A 12836-nucleotide genomic window follows, 5' to 3' on the forward strand; every position below is an offset into this window, starting at 1 on the left:
ACAAGTTTAAATTTCTTCCATTTTCTGGAGCTGAATAATCATTTTGTTTAGAGAATTTGACCCTTACTTATAATGTTCCTGTCTCAAAATGCGCTTTCTCACCATTGTGATTTGCATAGGAAGTCACCTACCGACGTATCTAATACTCATGGTAATGTATTTAAAAATATAAATTTTTTTAAATTTAAACTCTATGAATTCAATTTTAAACATTTTTCCATTAAAATTCGGTAGAGAGGTTTATTATGTTTCCGTTATTGTGCGATTTCTGTATACTACGTATACTATCTTGACACTTCTTTAATGTTACTAAGTACCAAATGTGAAACTAAATCAGTTCTTGTCCAATAAATTAACCTTATTTTTATTGAATTATTTACTGAATAACTTTTCTTAATATTGAAGCACATACGCCAATATTTTGCATTTCAGAGACAAATGCGGCAATTAAGATTGATAAAAAGAAATTTAAAAAAGTCAAAGGACATAATAGCGAGTCTATATTAAAGAAAAGTCGGGGAGCTAACTTTGTCACCTCAATAACTCTTTCAATTTTGTAGCACAAATACTGAAATGTTGCAGATCGGCGGCACAAGCGAGTCATTCACTTTGTGAAAAAATTCAGAAGAAATCGGAAACGTGAACTCCAACTTAACACTCATATTTTAAATTGCAGAGGTAAGAATTGATTCACGAGTTATCACGATATCATATTTTATCATTTCTCAGATACTGTTATTAGTGATGTAACTATTTAAACATTTTATTTTTTATAATAATTTAATGCTAACTCCATTGTCGAAAGAAAACAAAAGTTCATTTAGTACTAGAGTCAATCGAATTTTCAGAAAAATATTCCAAAAAATAAACTATAAATATTCCAAAATATAAACTATAACCACCAAAAGAACGAAGATTAAATTTGTCTTCAGTTCTGATCAAAAATTAGTAGTAAACCCGTTTAACAAATAGAAAATATGTTAATATCTACTAAGAAGTAAACATACCTGCACATTGTTTTATAATCAAACTATCATTTTCTCTGTCCCAATAGTATCTTAAATGCTTTATCCATCCAAAATCGTTATCAGACGTAACCCTAAAAAAGTGTATAACAAAATTAAATCCTTATGCACATTAAAAATAATAATTATAATTATATTCTTCATAAATCATTATAAATTTTATATTATAAAATTAAGTAACCTCTAATTATGTTGCGGAGAAGATTAAAATGTAATAGCACTTTTGTCGTACATCCTCGGATCTACTCAATAAAATAAAAAAAGAAGTAAGTGCAGATTAGCTATGGTATTGCTGCAATAGGCGCAGGACATACTCGTAGATGAAGTTGGTTCGAATGTAGCTGGTAACCCACAATGGACTCAAGTCATATTGTAGCAACCCTAATAGCTCAACAACAATATCCACAAAAATTAGTTACATGCATAAAAATTTTCAGTTAATTTTGGAACTACATAAATAAGAGAAAGTTCTAAATAACCAAATCCTCCCAAACGACTTCTAACTTTTTAGTAGGAACGACTAGAAAACGCTAAGGTATATAGTATTGTAAAGTTTTTGTCCTTTTACTAAAAACTTTAACAACACAACTAATGAATGCCACTAGTTAATTTAATAATATGTGGGTTTGATAAATAAAAAAACTCGCTAAACTTATAAGTAGTCTGATTTATTTGAGTTGGCCTCTGACTGGCTAGCATTACACACCTAAGCTCTGTGTAGTTTTTCTAGTTAATTAGTTTACAGTCAACAAATTTCTGTATTTTTCTCAATCTACAACCGTGGTAGAGAACACTGACGCTATTAGAAACAGTAGTTGCTGTTTGTAGTGTTTCTGCCGCATTAATAATTATTATCGTTAATTAAATTTATTTAAGTTGGCATCAGAGCAGTCAGGTGAGATACTTACGTGTTGGTGAAGGCGTGTCCTGTGGTGGGAGTAGTAGTACTCCCCCACCCTACTAACCAATATATGTGGAATGAATAATACTAACAGCTGCCCTACTGTTTGTAATACTACAATTAGCACTGGCCTGCCACCGGCCCAGTACATAACAGTATTAGACGAAAATACGAGTGACGCTTCAAATATAACAAATCGCCCCGTTGAAGAAATGGATTTCATAGAAATTGCTAGTACCGGAAAGAAGAGAAAAGCAACGACTAGCCCCAGAACATTAAAATATCAATTAGCCACTTCAAATAGATTTCAAGCATTGTCTGATGATGATGATGATGAAGACGATGTAGAAAACGGCCCATCTGGCTCTTATAATAGCAGAACCGCCCCAAACCCACAACCTGTGCCTAAATTAAAGTTCGATATGCCCCCTATAGTGATGTATTCACAATTTAAAAATCACTCCAAATCCATCAGATTAATTGCAACAAAACTTACAGGAAAAATAGAATTTAAACATAAAATAGACAGAATTATAGTCTTTACTCAAAATTTACATGATTATGGATTTTTCAAGGATTACATAACAAAAGCTGGAATTGAATTTCACTCTTATACCCCAAAAACTGAATTGGGACCGAAAATGGTAGTCTATCTGCCTTCCGCTCTTACTCTCGACGAAGTACGTGAAGATCTGACTCTACAGGGTCTTGAGACCGTAAAGGTGGAACAGTTCCAGAAAAAAACAGATGCTGGCGGTAACATTCAGCTCCCAGTGTTTGCTGTTACATTTAAAAAAGGAACAGTACTCAAGGATATACTCAACATTCGTGCCATAGCCTACTGTCGCGTGCACTGACAAAAATATAAAAGTAAAAATCTGGTGATAAGGTGTTTCAGATGCCAAAGCATTGGACATCTAGCAATGCACTGCCATAAAGTGCCAAAATGCGATCACTGTGCTAACAACCATGACTCCTAATATTGCCCGCAAAGAAATGTTATGACTGCTGCTAAATGTGCAAATTGCGGGGGTGCACATAGATCATCGGACAACCAGTGCCCAACACTGGCTGCTGCAGTAGCAAAGAAAAGATATCGTATTCTTCCAAGAAACAAAATTGGACCATCTGATTTGTTAGACTCGGCACAGTTTCCGGCTTTGTTTAAAAACAGCAATACCAACGCCACCTCTCAAAATGAAGCTGCCTCTTCTTCTCGTTGGGGTCCCCGTCACGCTCAACATCAACCTCAAGCAACTCCTGAAGATGGAAATACGTTATTCTCCCTGTTTAAATCCTTGAAAGAATCTTTCAATTTTAAAACAATTTTCTCTAAACTTAAATACACGTTGTTAAAAATTAAATCTGCACCAGACACTGTCTCAAAATTAGCCATTTTGGCTGAATTTATGTTTCCATTTTTAGAATGAGTTGAATAAATAATTCTCTTAATTTACTACAGTGGAATGCTAATTCCATAAACAATAAGATAGACGAGTTAAATCAAACATTATTAGATACGAATGTCGATGTCTGTGCTCTGTGCGAAACCAAACTCACACCTCCAAGGAAGTTAAAATGTAATGGATATGTTACATACAGGAAAGATCGAAATCTAAGGGGTGGTGGTGTGGCCATCGCTGTAAGGCGTCATGTCAAGCATGCGTTGGCTGCTCTACCACAATTGGCATCCATTGAGGCTGTGGGTGTTGAGGTGTTCTGTGTTTCTGGGTCTGTGCTCATTGTCTCCTGTTATAGGCCCCCTAATAAAAGGTGGCGCGATCAGGATATATTGGACTTGCTGGCTACACACAGTAGGGTTGTTTTGATTGGTGATTTCAATGCAAGACATGTTGCCTGGAACTGTGTAAGTAATAATACTGCAGGTGAAAGCCTTCTGGAGTTGTCACTGGATCACAACATTATCCTAAACACACCTCTCTCTCCCACCTATTTCCCACCAATCGCCTATCAACCTAACATCCTAGATATATCCATAAAAAAAAAATCTTAGACATTTTACAACCCCTATAAGTCACTCTTTACTTTCAAGTAACCACAATCCAGTTTCATTTCAACTACACCTTACCCCGGTAAAATCTCCTCTACCCACTACTTTTGACTTCAAAAATGCCAACTGGCGTAAATTCAGAAACATTCTGAATGACAATATTGACCTCCACTGTATACCAAATAATGTAGTTTCTTTAGAAAAAGAATGTGTAATATTTTCTAACTTACTGGAATATGCCGCTATTAAATCTATCCCGATTTTAATTTAAATCTTCCTGAAAATATCAAGGCACTTATACGGTTTAAAAACAGAATCAAGCGTTGGTTTCAAAAGCGTAGATGCCAACCACTTAAAATATTACTAAATTAAAACTGTCCGGTAGGACAGTTGTATAAGGGTTGATCGTCAAAAACTGCACGAAAAAGTGTAACGTTGAAACACACCCAACTTTGACAATTTTTTTCTCTTTTTCTATAAAAGATAAAATTCCCAAATTTTCTTTAAATTATAGGACAAACCCTCCTTTATAACTGAAATTTTTTTGCAACAACATAGATGTAATAGGTTTCGAGAAAAAAGTTGCCGAAAATGAGCAAAAACGGCATTTTCAGAAATTGTTGTTGTTCTTCTTGTTGTTGTTACCTTTTTTGTAAACCGCGTACCGCCTAAACGCGTGAACCGATTTTCATGAATGAGGTGTCATTCGATTCGGAATTTTTTGTAGATGTGCCTTTTGGGGGTCTCGACGCTGTACATCGAATGGGAGAGGAGTTAGCCCCCTTTATGTAATAAGGCCCCCTCCAAAATTATTATTTCTAATAATTTCTCTGTAAATCTTGGCCCGATTTTGATAAAATTTGGTAGGATGATAGGGTTAGGGCTTCCCTATGTACCATTAAAGCGACGATCTGCTCTTACACTTGTTAAGAGGAAGTATAACAATCTTCGAGACGTGAACCGATTTTCTTGAATAAAGTGTCATTCGAATCAAAATTTTGTACAGATTTGTACTTTAAAAGTCTCGACGCCATGCCTCATAAGGAGGGGAGTTTGCCCTACCCAAATAAGGCCCTTTCTAAAACTATTATTACCAATATTTCTATAAAGCTTAGTCCGATTTTGATAAAATTTAGCACGAAGAAGTGATTAAAGCTCCTCTACGTGGCTGTGAAGTGCCATCATGCTCTTACGCCTACCAACAGGAAGTACTGCAATCGTTAAAATTATCAATGAGTGAACCGATTTACATCAATGAATTGTCGTTCGATTCAAAATCTTTGCCTTTTAGGAAGAAGTACAGCAATCGCAGTTTATTTTTCTTGCTCCTCTTAAAAGGAAGTACTGAAATCGCAGTTTAATTTTGCTATTTACGTACAAATACCTTCCTATTTTATTCAAAACGCTTTCTCAAAAAAATTGTTATTGAGGATGGTTTGGGGACTGCAATTATAATCATTCTTTAAAAAGATCTCTCCAGTAGTTACGGTTCCGACTTAACGCCTTATCAGGTTATAATGATAGAATTGCTTATACCAAATTTTAAAAAAAAATCTGTAAAGCAGATATGTAAAACTTTGCAAAATAGACAAAAAGAAAAATCTATCCAAAAGGTACAAAAATCTCCTTAACAAAAACTTACAGTTTAAAAAGTTAAGTATAAGGGTTGATTAAACGCCAAAAGGTACACAAATCAGCAAGTACCCATCATTTCATTTATACTTCATTGATATGATTTAAGTAATTTTACTGCATTAACTTTTCCTTCACATTTTTAGAATTTATTAGATGTCACAGACCCTTATGCTGGCCAGTTCATTCATAATATTTTTTTGTTATAATTATGATAAAATGAGTTCTGAATTATTCTGAGTAGTCACATATACATGCATGTTAAAGTAGAAAAAGACAAAGTCAGTGTCAGCCACTGTTTAAATTTGAATCACGAAGGATTTAAAACAATATTTCAGTCTTGAATTCGTCTTACCGAAACATTCGTGAGCACAAATAACACACAGTTAATAACAAGTAGATTATTCAACAATAATTATTCATTTCTCAATTGTAATTTAATTTAGTCCCCCTAATTTTACTTATAGTAAAATACTGGAATAATTAGCTGTCCTAAAAATATGCATATCTTATTTATTTTATATTACATATATACAACATTGTGGGAAGAACATCTAGATTGAGAATGTAATTGAAGAAAACTATATTATTTGCGATAAAGCCAGATAATTATTACCTATTATTATAAACGTTTGACTACTTCATAAAATAACAATTACTTTAAACGAAGAATGAACTTAAACCGACGATTTTTATTTAAAAATAAAAATAAATAAAATGAAATCATTGATGTATGTTGGTGTAAACTTTTTTTTAAAAAAAGTTTTTGAAATCTTTAGCCTAATTTTTTTTTTCTTTTTAACCTGTAATTAATAGTTTGATTATTATAGATAAATAGATATTACAATCTACAGTCTAGAACAAATATTTTGTAGATGAAAATGGCCAGCATAAGTGTCTGTGACATCTAATAAATTCTAAAAATGTGAAGGAAAAGTTAATGCAGTAAAATTACTTAAATCATATCAATGAAGTATAAATGAAATGATGGGTACTTGCTGATTTGTGTACCTTTTGGCGTTTAATCAACCCTCATACTTAACTTTTTAAACTGTAAGTTTTTGTTAAGGAGATAGACTACAAGTCATCGTTAAAAAACAGGTGCAGGAGTGGCGCAACAATAGATGGAATTGTTATATCTCTAACCTCGATCCTAAGAACTCTTCCTTTTGGAAAGTGGCAAAGTACTTTAAGACAACACGTAATAATAGTGAAAAAAACTCTTCTTCTCCTTTAATACTTAATAATGTACAGGCCTATTCTGAAAAGTACAAAGTGAATCTCATGGCTAATTTCTTGGAACACGCTCATAAGCAAAATAATGACTTAGGGGTGCCCTCTCATCAAAGAAAAATAGAACGTAAAGTAAATATATTTTTCAGGAACTGTCATTACCTGCCCTCCGAATGTAACCTTACTTCCCCTAATGAAGTCAATGAAATCATTAAGTCGAGGAAAAAAAAAAATCACCAGGTCTCGACAATATCCAAAACATTCTTTTAAAAAATCTATCCCGCAAAGCTGTGGTATTTTTAAGTAACCTTTTTAACAAATGTCTGATCTTTGGATATTTCCCCGCCCTCTGGAAAACGGCTAAAGTTATTCTCCTCTTAAAGCCCACCAAAGCACCAAATGACCCAAACAACTATAGACCAATTAGTCTCCTCAGCACAATCAGTAAGATCTTCGAAAGAATATTACTAGTTAGGATCAATCGTCATCTGGATACTAATCACATCATCATAGAAGAGCAATTTGGGTTTAGGTCAGGATTATCCACTACCGCCCGACTAGCCAGAGTTGTAGACGATGTCACCGAGGCCTTTACTCAACGAAAGCACACTGGCATGATTCTGATGGACATCCACAAGGCGTTTGACACTGTCTGGCACGTTGGAATAATGGACAGACTGATCGAATACAACTTCCCTCCTTACATTACTAAAACTATTCATTCTTACCTAAATAATAGAAAGTTTCGCGTCTCACTAAACTCATACTTATCTCTTCCTCATGAAGCAACTGCTGGAGTGCCTCAGGGCTCAATAATAGGACCGGTTTTATTTCTCATTTACTTCAACCCAATGCCTCGACCAAAGGATGTTCGACTGGCCTTGTACGCTGATGACGTCGCTGTCTATGCTTCGGCCTGGAGATTAGACACGATAGTCGGCAGGCTTACTAAGGCCTTTTCAGGTATGGACCGATTTTTCACGAAGTGGAAAATAAAAATTAATCCCTTAAAAACAGAGGCTATCCTTTTCACCAAGCACAGGACGATCTTGTATCGACATGTCCACTTCGGGAGACGGATTGTGCCGTGGGTTGCCACTATCAAGTACCTGGGAGTAATAATGGATCGTGGGCTGACCTTTACTCCCCACATAAAGGACAGAGTCAATAAAGATAAGGCAGCCATTCGGGTGTTATTCCCGCAGTTCTCTAAACTGTCCCCAGAGAATAAACTCCTGCTGTACAAGGTAGTGGTTAGGCCCATGTTACTTTATGCTTGCCCCTCCATGAGTTTGACGTGTCGATCCCACATCGCCTCGCTGCAAACAATCCAAAATAAATTCCTCAGGCTTGTGACAACTTCCGCCCGCTACACGCGTATTATAGACATACACTCTACCACCAACATGGACTATGTAGAACACAAGTACCTCGCTACTGGTTTTTTCAGCAAATGCGAATCCAGTCACAACCACCTTTGCAGACGAATAGGTGACTATAATGTGGACACGGTGCACAGGCACAGGAGAGTAAGGGACTCCCTGACATGAAATATTTCTTAAAAGCTAGGAGTTTTTCATTGTTTTCCCCTTAATATACAAAATAATTTAATAAATTAGTTGTATGAAACTATGTCTGGAGGTTATAGTTCACAACTGGCACTCCACTCTGTATATATGTACAATACGAGTATGTATTTTATATGTGTAATAAATTTTTTTATCTATGTATCTGATCTATTAACACATTAACATTACTAACATTAACATATACTAGCAACTAACGCTATTCATTACAGTTACCATTTACAACAGCCACAACAGTTTACTGCAACTTACTCACTACGTAACGCCACAAAACTGTTCCACGACAGACCACTGATCCGCACTGCACCGAATTACACTAGTCTCAACAGTACTAACAAAGCTCTACTCAATAACTGACTACCTGCCCAACTGACTAACACTGATTCTCTCAAAAACTGTCAATTCCAAAGTGTCTCTCCAAACTGACTCTCCAAGACTGACTGACTCCAGATGTGTCTGCCTCCCTTTAACTGCGACTGCCCCACTCAGACTCCGTCTGTCTCACTCTTCATTCCGTCTGTCTCACTCCCACCTGCCACTCACTGGCTGGGGAAAACACATACTGCCACCACCCCAACTGGGGCCGCTCTCTTAGCTGGCTTTTCCACAGCGGTGGACCGTTATAGGCTACGGTCACTAAACTCCTTGAACAATCGAGCCCCTTTCTTTTCCAGCTCAGGTAAAGCCTTGCCTTTTTGTTTACCCAGTGGTGAACCGTTACCGACTTTGGTCGCTCAACCCCTAGAACAATCTAGGCCTTTCTTCTCTCCTCAGGTCAACTTCGTTACAGTATATTAACTTAAACTTGAAAGCGAGCACATTTTTATTTTGTTGTTATTATAAGTATCTAATACATCAGTCAAGCTTCTGCTCAAGAGCATCCAAACAACATCTACTTGTTTGGGAAGATTCGGGCAACAAATTAGAAAAAAGATCTGAATGTAAACTAAAAACTCTTCAATAAAGCAATAAAAATCAAGAGGGTAAAAAATCGTCAGCCTTGACTACGTAAAGGACAAGAACCGAAACATTCTTTGACAGGTAAAAAAAAATTTTAAAGATCTTCTGAGCTTAAATGAAAATAAATAATCTAAATGTTCTGATGAAATTTCGATATGATAGTGTTGTTGATCTTGGCTCTTACTATCACAAGGATTTAGGAAATCATCTAAGAAACGCAATATTAAAAAGATGATTCGTCTCCATCAACCATCATGCCTAGCTTGCCATTTACAACTACCAAGTCTAATCTAGCTACACCACTTCCAAAAAACTATTGAGGTCTGAAGCTGACGGTGTTTCCTTCGCCAAAGTCAAGTAAGACTTTCAAATTACAACTTTTCTATCAATATTCCTTCAATTGTGTTTGGAACAATAACGGTTTGAAAAATCTCTGCCATTTTCCTTTGTGTTTTATGACTTGTTGATAATCGGTTTAGTAGAGGCTCACTGATAAGTTGAAATTTTCCTCTGCCTATAAAATTTAACTACACAGCCTCTCCAGCAATTGAGAGTGTTCCATTGCTGCTATTGAAATGTGTTAATTCCTGTTTATTAATTAAGGCAATGTTTTCTGTAATTAAGATATCTTCCAGCATCTGCCATGCAGACTCACGTGGGTAGACCCCTCATGGTACGGTGAGCGTTAAATTCACCTTAGTTGACAGCGCACGAATATGCCTAGTAAATTCGCCTTTAGTGACAAGAATCGCGGGTGGTAAGTAGATGTTACAGATAGTAATCTTAGTTGGGATGTATACTGTCAGGTGTATCATTTGGATATCACCACTGAGTATGCTAACATCGTTTTTGCAGTAAATGTCGTTTCTCACAAAGATGACGACGCCACCATAGCCATAGGCTCGGTTGCCCAGAAGAAAGTCTTTCCGGTAAGCTCGAAAACTCATCAATTTTGGGATATCCGTATCTCTAAAATTAGTTACTTGTAGACAATTTAGGGTTATAGATATAATAAAGGTTCGTGTAGAATTCATGAATTCATAGGCGTGCGAAGATGCTTTTGATGCCAAATGTATGGGCACGTATCTGCGATTCTAGGCAATCAGTTGTTGTTTGAGGATATTGTGCGACGGAAGAGCACGAGGAGAAGAATTGCACTAACTTGGATAAGCCCCCGTCGTGCGTTTTGTGTACTAGAGCTAACAGAGTGGCGTCGCATAGTATTGCGAGTAAGACTTGTCCGGCGTATCAAATGGCGGTTCAGCGTCAGATGAGTAGAATTAATTATGGTACGTGAAAATAAATTGAGGATTGTGCAGATAAATGGTCGGCGTGCTGCGGTGGTGGCGAGTGAGTTGCATATGGGGATGTCGTGTTCGGACGTGGATGTGTATTTGAATCAGGAACCCTATTGCGCGTTCGGGAAGGCGGCAGATTTACCCCCCTATCCGTGTGTTGACTGATATTGACAATGCTCAGCCCTGGTCTTCGATTGTTGTGTGTAATACCGAGATTGGTGTCGTGGTCCTGCTTCAGTTGTCGGACCAGTACTTGGTGGCTGCGGAGTTACATGCTGGATTCGGCAGCCTTTACTGGGTGAGCCTTTATTGTAGATACAGTTGCCCGATTGATCAGTTTTTGGAGCCAAGCCTGTGATTATTGGCATGGACGCCAATGCGAGTTCCCCCTTTTGGTTTAGTCAACGTTCGGATGCTTCTGGTGCAAGATTGGCCCACTACTGTCTGTTCTATTTTGGACGCAGTCTTTCCGACGGATTTGCCGGAGGATGACACTCCAGCATAGGAGACGACTCGAAGGCTGAATCGGTTGTATCAGGACTCTTCTGACGTGGATTGTTTCGAGGAGGAGGATGTCGAGAGGGCGATTAATCGATCAAATAGTAGGACGGCCCCGGGTCCTGATAGAATTACTTTAGAAATGATCAAGAGGGCGTGGTCGGTTTGTCCGACGACGTTCGTGAATGTATTTAATTGTTGTCTGAACGAGGGAGTGTTCCCTGTGTGCTGGAAATCGGGTGAGCTGAGACTGATATTGAAGGGTGGATATAGACCGTTGGATATTCCCAGCTCTTACCGTCCCATTTGCTTGTTACCGATTTTGGGTAAAATATTGGAACGCCTATATATGGATAGAATAACCACGTTATATGAGAGTAGAGGTCTGTGTCAGGCTTCCCAATTCGGCTTTAGGAGGGGATTGTCTACGGAGGACGCTGTTGGTGATGACTGGGATAGCTGGGTAGGGTCGCATTCGCGGACGATTTAATCCTTGTGGTAGGATGTAACAGTAGGGCGCAATTGGAGGCTAATGCGACGTCAGCTTTGAATTATGTTTGCACATGGTGTAAGCATAATAAACTAAGGATTGCTCCGAACAAGACGGTGGCGATGTTGTTGAGGGGGTCGCTTGCCCCTACACGTCAGCCAGTAGTCAGATACTGTGGCGATAGGCTGAGTTGGGTGTCACGGGTCAGATACGAGGTGTGTTCAAAAAGTAACGGGAATTTTCGTTTTTTGAAAAAAATATTTATTTATTCATCTACATTAATATTGTCGCCTTCAAAGTAGTCCCCTTCGCATACAATACACTTGTGCCAGCGCTTTTTCCAATCCTCGAAACACTTCTGAAACTCGATCTTTGTGATAGCTTTCAGCTCTTTCAGCGATTCGCTTTTAATGTCATCTATGCTTGTAAAACGACGGCCTTTTAATGTTCTCTTTATGTTTGGAAATAGAAAAAAGTCACATGGAGCCATGTCTGGCGAATATGGAGGCTGGGGCATCGTTAAAGTTTTGTTTTTGGCCAAAAATTCACGAACAAGCAATCAAGTGTGAGCAGGTGCATTATCGTGGTGCAAAATCCATGAATTGTTTTGCCACAAATCCGGGCGTTTTTTTCGGATTGCTTCACGCAAACGGCGTTGAACTTGTAGGTAGTACTCCTTATTGATTGTTTGACCTTGTGGCAAGAATTCATGATGCACTATGCCATTAAAATCGAAGAACACAGTGAGCATAACCTTCACATTCGACCGCACTTGTCGAGCCTTTTTCGGTCTTGGCGATCCAGAATGCCTCCACTGGGACGATTGAGCCTTAGTTTCGACATCATATCCATAAACCCATGTTTCGTCACCTGTTATAACACGTTTCAGTAGATCCGCATCGTTGTCGACTTCATTGAGTGACTCTTGAGCAACTTCCATTCTCCGCTGTTTTTGTTCGAAATTCAACAATTTTGGAACAAATTTTGCTACCACACGTTTCATACCCAAAACATCCGAAAAAATTTCATGGCATGAGCCAATTGATATGGCAACATCATCAGCGACTTCTCTGATTGTGATTCGGCGATCGTTCATAACCATTTCTTTCACTTTTTTCACGTTTTCATCGGTTGTTGATGTGCTTGGACGTCCAGGTCGTTCGTCATCTTCAACGTTTTCGCGGCCATCTTGGAAACGCTTA

The 12836-nt window shown here is 37.7% G+C and overlaps 1 protein-coding gene across 10 annotated transcripts in view; it reads right to left on the minus strand.

Moving 5' to 3' along the window:
• The window catches only part of LOC141448125 (dynein axonemal heavy chain 10-like), a 269181-nt gene that overhangs the window by 107719 nt on the left and 148626 nt on the right, over nt 1-12836 (minus strand). For all 10 annotated transcript variants that reach the window (XM_074116245.1, XM_074116251.1, XM_074116250.1 and 7 more), the window contains one exon: nt 1008-1099. In XM_074116245.1, coding sequence (XP_073972346.1) covers nt 1008-1099 — 92 coding nt within the window. The remainder of the gene's footprint in view (nt 1-1007; nt 1100-12836) is intronic.

This window comes from Rhodnius prolixus, unplaced genomic scaffold (genome assembly GCF_049639745.1).
Source record: "Rhodnius prolixus isolate KJV_2025 unplaced genomic scaffold, Rpr scaffold_1, whole genome shotgun sequence".
Classification (NCBI taxonomy): domain Eukaryota; kingdom Metazoa; phylum Arthropoda; class Insecta; order Hemiptera; family Reduviidae; genus Rhodnius; species Rhodnius prolixus.